At 29.8% G+C, this 6,483-nt stretch overlaps 1 protein-coding gene across 1 annotated transcript in view; it reads left to right on the forward strand.

Annotated features, from left to right (window-relative positions):
• LOC113374750 (CUB and sushi domain-containing protein 3) overlaps window positions 1-6,252 on the forward strand; it is a 133,990-nt gene extending 127,738 nt beyond the window's left edge. The window contains exons 13-14 of the mRNA XM_026614722.1: window positions 4,163-4,437; window positions 6,116-6,252. Of these exons, the coding sequence (XP_026470507.1) occupies window positions 4,163-4,437; window positions 6,116-6,252 (412 nt within the window). The remainder of the gene's footprint in view (window positions 1-4,162; window positions 4,438-6,115) is intronic.
• Window positions 6,253-6,483: the final 231 nt, after the last annotated feature.

The following is a 6,483-nucleotide window of genomic DNA, read 5'->3' on the forward strand; positions in this document are numbered from 1 at the left end:
CAATTGAAATACTTTCTTGTAAAAAAACTATTGCAAAAGTTCCAATCTGCTAAGTAAATCTACTTCTCTTATATGAACAGCCTTATTGCTTATTTCATTTGCTTTTAGTTTCTGCTGTAATGTTTATAAACATATTTTGGGGATTCTTAGTGTGAAGACAGGTACAACGTGATGGTTTCTGGCATGACAAAATATTTGGGATTTTACATTTAAATATTTTCCTAAAATGCTTTCTTAAAGATCTTACACAATTGAGTTTTTTTATTCAAATCTTAATTTAAACTTTAAACATATTAAAATAATCTTTAAATGTTTAATCTCAAATATTTAATTGTAAATATGTATATTTTTTGTTTGCTGGTATTTCAAACATAGATTTTTGTTCATTTTATGTGTTATTACAAACATGTTTTTGTTTCCACAATTACACAGTCCCACACTCATCACAAATTTCTTGTCTTCACAGCTAAATATCACCGTTATATTTTTTGTCAAAGATGTTAAAATGTATCTTTGATATCATTTTGGTATTTTTGTCACATGTTTAATAAATGAATATTGAGACTTAGAATATAAATTTTAATTTATTAGTTCTTAGTGATTCATTAAAACATTAAACATGTGACAAAGATCTAAGAATGCATGTGTGTGTGCATAAAACTGTTATATGGTTGTATATTTGCTATAAATCTTTACCCTGTACTCCAACTTCCTTCTCCAAATGTGAAATGCACTTTAAAACGTATATTCTTTTTCATTTTTTGGATTTTTGGAATATAGTCTCTACTTTCGAAATTTTGCCACCATATGGTCGCGGATCGCATGTCGGAAATGTATATTTTTTTATTAAATGTGTATATTTGCACATGTTTTGTATACAAAATCTTTCCGAACCAATTCTCAAATATAGGACCATAGGATCGTCATTAATGGGAAACATCCATATTTTTTCATTTGAGTTGTCCCTACACTTTTTTTTATTATGATACAATATTATTTACACATGTCCTGAAAGGACAACAAGTAATGTTTTAGGAAATAAAATCGGCTTTAAAAATAAGAAAGTATCAAACCATTGTCAGAGATTGTTGAAGTAATATTTTTGAAATAACAAATATTTAAAATTCTATTATAAACTATTATATTTATATCTTACTAATTATATTTAATCTATACTAATTAATTTTGTTTTATTAGAAAATTGACGTAAGTACTAATATATACAATCTTGAGTTAGCATAAATCGTTGAGTTGTTTTTTTAATTATAAAGTTAATAAACGTAAAATGAGTTGAATACAAACTTGACTTGATTTGGATTAGGAACAAATTAGATGTTGGTTTCCCATTATGGTGATTTAACTATAAATAGAATAAATGTTTGTTGTAGTTCGTTATCAATTAAGCATTTTTATATTGTAGGATATTTGTCATATTTTTTTAATTTAGATGTAAAGTCACTTTCATGGACTCATTTTCCTAATTTATATATTTTTTTCAAATGTTTTATTTAATTTTACCTTTATTAATTATAAAAAATAAATCAAACCTTATGTATATAACTCTATAAATCAAAAATATAAAAACATAAACTTCTCTTTCGGGAAGTCAAAAATAATTTTTATTTAAATATATTATTTTGATATAAAATTTATTCAAATCTTCTTTCATTTTTGAAAAAATCCGTTCCCACAACTATTCCAACATTAATTTTTACAATACCAATTTTTTCCACAAAAGCTCGCCATCAAGAAATCGTAATTCTAAACATGGTCTTCCTTCGCCGATGTCATTCCGTCGCGATCTCGGAAGCAAATATTTTGCAGGAGAAAACAATTCTTCACATTTTTCCCAACAATCGCCACGTTGGTACACTTTACTGGCGCTACCATTTCCTGATCAGCAGATCGGAAGGAGAGACTTGGCACCAGCCAGGCCAAACAAAAGGCACCAGCGGGCTGGTTACTTCTCGAATCCAATGTGACTAGGAGAAGATTTTAGGAGAAGGAATGGAGAAATAAGTTGAAAAACGATATTAATAAATATTGGGGAATTGTTAGATGAAACAAATTGGATGCCAAAAATTGAGAAATCCAAAGAAATTTTAATTAAAATATTACAAAACTTAAACCAAAGAAAACCAATTTGACAAATGGAAATTTGATTATGGAAATATTTAGAGAAATAGATTAAAATAATAGAATTAGACAAATAGAAATTAGACATCATTTACACGATTCCAAACTAGACAATACTAAAACAAAAAATAGAGAAAATTGGTCATATCAAAATGGTATATATTTGCAAATGTGCAATAAAACTATAAGAAACAAAGAAAAACCACTAACTTCAAGAGATCTTATATAATATTACTAAATAAAGTTAATTTGAATATTAACAGGAAATACTAAAAAATAACCGAATAAAATATTAGATGTGCAATATTTTCGACTGACATATTAACGAAAATCCCAATAAAAAAATTAGAAAAAGCCAAAGAGCGAGGAATAAAAATGTGCCATAAAGCAGCATTTGTAAATTCAAGATTGTATAGTAAGTAATATTAGAAATAATTTTTATTTTAAGGTTGATTGAGAGTGTGAATTTGAGAGAAAAAATACCAAAATGATATTTTAATATTTAGTTTCTTAAGATATATTTTAACATATTATTTTATAGTAATATTTATAAAAAAGTAGACAAATATATATCTCATTTGATTCTACGACTTTTTTCAAATATCACACTGAATACAACTTTCATATGGAACTTTATCAGAAAAAAATTATCATCAGTGTTGAAATAACTGTTAATTTAATTTATCTTTTGTAAAATTGATTTTTCTAACTTATTTTACATTTTTATTTACTAGTTTTTTGTTGTTTTTATTGTACAACTATATATTTTACTGGACGTAGTTCTTAGAATATTTTGATTTTGAACTTTAGAAATTATTATCTTTTTTATTGTTTACATATCGCCAGTATAAAAGTTTTGGTAGTCTTTTTTACCCCAACTACATTTAAGTTGCTCTAGGGGTTATATAAAAAAATTGTTTAATATAACTTAAAAATAACAATACATTTTATAAACACTTAAAAATTATATTCAGGTATTATAAACAAAACAACAGTGCTCGAAGCAAACAAAAACTAGTTGGTATTGGTATTTTGCCTTGAGGCAAGTTACATGAACTTTCCGATATGTGTAAATAATCGACTTAATAAACATTAAATTCATTAATAGTGATTAAAAGTATTCCGAGTGGATTTATTATTACATAATTGAAAACGAACGAGCACGTTAACTCGGAGTATTTTCTAAAAGTAAATTTTCAAATATCAATCATTTTTATAATTGAACCAGTTTCCGTAGGACTTTAATGGTTTAGTATGTTCATTAAGACCAAGTACTCTATCGTTATACCAAGTAAATCGTCTAATTTTAATTTTAACAAACGTCAAAAAAACTACTCATTTCCACAAACTTTGATGAATTTTTAAAATTAAACTACTTTTTGTAAGGCCGTAATATTTCAGTGAGTTCTATAAGACCAAGGTGTATATCGCCAAAAACAGTTCCATAAAAATCGGCTTACATTTTTTTAATAGTTAATTACAAGAAAACGGCTCGGTAGATTTTCACTTAAAACTAATCAGTATTATTTCCAACTAATATTTTTTAAGCAGTTTTTAATTTTTTAAAATCGATTCGGTAGTATGAGATTAAATGTGAACGAAAAATTTAACACTTTATTTTCAAATTGCAAATGATAGTCCTCATCGAGATACATCGAATAGCTTTTAAATTTTTGAAATCGGTCCGGCCGTTTTTGAGAAAACGTCGATTTACGGCAAAAAATCTGTTCACACACACACACACACAACTTTTTCCAAATTTGGTCTCATTTGATTCAGAATGACTTGAAACGTGGAGAAAATACAAAATCAGCAAATCGGATTTTTTGATGAAAACAAACTTCTCCTTCGGAAAGTTAACAAGCACTAATTAAAATTAAAAGAATCTAAGAAGCAGGCAGATCTAAATAGAATTCCCCAATGAGCACTTATGTCCAGTTAACAAATTTATAATTATTTGCATGTTACTTCATTCATTATTATTTCCTTAAAAGTTTTTCTTCAATTTATTATTATTTTTCCACAGGAACCACAGTGCCAAACACTATAGACACCGCGCGTCGCCCGACTGTAATACTGTCGCCTCATTCGACTCGTCCAGTTCCGAATCCAGGAACGGCCTGAATCGATACTATCGGCAAGCCTGGGAGAACCTGCACGAATCTGCCGGTTCCAAAACGGGATTGAAAATCCAGGACCGTACCGCCGCTGCTGGCGTCGGGGGCATCCATTCGCCATTGAGGAGGAAGGAGACCATGGACGAACCAGACGGTGGAAACGGATTTATGCACAGGAATGGAGGTAAATGATAAGTCATCTTGATAAAAAATATACTGTCAATATGTTAGTAGACATTACTATATTCAAATTTGAACTGAAATAAAAAATTCTCAAAAAATAAAAAATAAAGTAGGCATCACTAATTCACCTTGAGAATTTTTGAGGTACTCAGGCATAGCCAGAAGCTATAATATCAGACTGACTTACCATCTTTAATAAACAGTTAATTATTTATAAAGAGAAATTTTGTTAAAGTTTGGCAAAATTTACAAAATTACGCATTTTTTCGAAAATTTGTGACCAAGATGATTAATATTTTTTATCAGAAATGAGGTACTCTCATTTCTCAAACAGAAGTGTAAAAACAGATTGAGTGGACATCCATCCATTGAACGACCACCAAGTAAACTATTTGATAAAATTTATAACAGAAGAATAAAATTGCCAATAAGTTAACATCCGTTTTATCCTTAGCTGATTTTAGTATTTCAGCAGCAGAGTTTCTTAAACTTTTGTCCTTCGGGACCCCATTTACAGTTGCGAGTTTCTTGCCGAACCCATTTATGACTGCGAGTTTCTGGACGACCCCACAGATTTAAAAAAATAAATCAATATTTTCAAATAATTTATATATTTGGTAACAGTATATATGTACATATACATATGAAACTACATAGTTTGTGAATTTTTTGAGAACATACAAAAATCAAGACGTGATGTTATAAAACAATATAAATATTTGACATTAAATCACTCGCGACCCCAGAATTTTTTCCTGCGACCCATAGTTTGAGAAGCCCAGCTGTAAAGAGATCAAATTTGAAGAGCTGCATCACTGAACGTAATTCCTTAGAATATTTTGCTTGACTATTGATATAATATCTTGTGTAGTTAGGTTTTCAAGCTAATACAAAAGTTGGTATGCATTTACTACCAATTTTTCACATACCTTGGGGGGCCAATTCTGCCTTAAAATAGACTAATGTTATGGCAAGGCTATGTTATGGTAGCAGTTTTCATATAAAGTGGTACTAAAAACTGTCAAAATCCTATGCAGTCGTTGTACAGTCAGGCGTTTTAGATAGAAAACCTAAACTAGAAATCGCACAGATGTAAAAAAACAATATCATCATAACTGGATTTTTGAGATATGACTTGATAACATATGGATGAAGTTGCATTTTATGTGTAAAATGCCTGATCGCGCAGCAAATACATGGCATTTTGACAGAATTTAGTAGCATTTTGTATGAAAAATGGAACGTGTCATAGCCTTGCCATAACATTGGACTACTGTACGGCAAAACTAAAAGTATAAAGAAACATCATTTCAAATAATTTGCTATTATAAGTCCTGAAAACTCCAACCTCTAATCAAACTCCGCCAAAGGGCACGTCTATTAATCACGTGAGGTTTTTTGGGGGAGGGGGGATTTGACAAATAATTACGCAAAATCACGTGGGGGGGAGTATAGTAAGACATCACGTGTATTTATTTTTACCTAAAAAAATAGTTCGAAAAAGTTTATATAACTAAAAATACACGTGATGTTTGGCGGGGGAGGCGTATCAAAGGAGAGGGTATCACCAAAGTCTAAAAACCCCTAAAAGATCGATCACGTGATTAATGGATGCCTCCAAAGTCCTGAAACCTTCAGGTTTTAACAAGTTATTAACTCAGTCTTTTCTATTTTCTCAGCTGGCATGCAGGAGAAGAAACGACACCACCATCATCACCATCACCATTCATCATCAGCCAATGGATTTAGGCAGGAGCCCCATATTGTGGCCAACAGTAGACGCGAGCACCGAGAACATTCTCACAAGAGATATTGACAACAATCGGATCGACCAAGAATGTATTTCAGAATTACGCTTGAACAATGAAAAATCATTTTTGATACTTGCATTAGGAAGAATTGGAGAAATTGAGAACTGAACTCGTAAGGATTCTTTAAATCATTAACCAAAAATATTATTGAATTTGTTTTAAAATTGTGGATTTTGTGTTATGAATATGATCGGAATGGCCGAATGATCGGAAAAAATTAAATTGTGGAAAATCAA

This window comes from Ctenocephalides felis, unplaced genomic scaffold, assembly GCF_003426905.1.
Source record: "Ctenocephalides felis isolate EL2017-DRISC unplaced genomic scaffold, ASM342690v1 CF-g0.4_SCAFFOLD_01886, whole genome shotgun sequence".
In the NCBI taxonomy this organism is placed as follows: domain Eukaryota; kingdom Metazoa; phylum Arthropoda; class Insecta; order Siphonaptera; family Pulicidae; genus Ctenocephalides; species Ctenocephalides felis.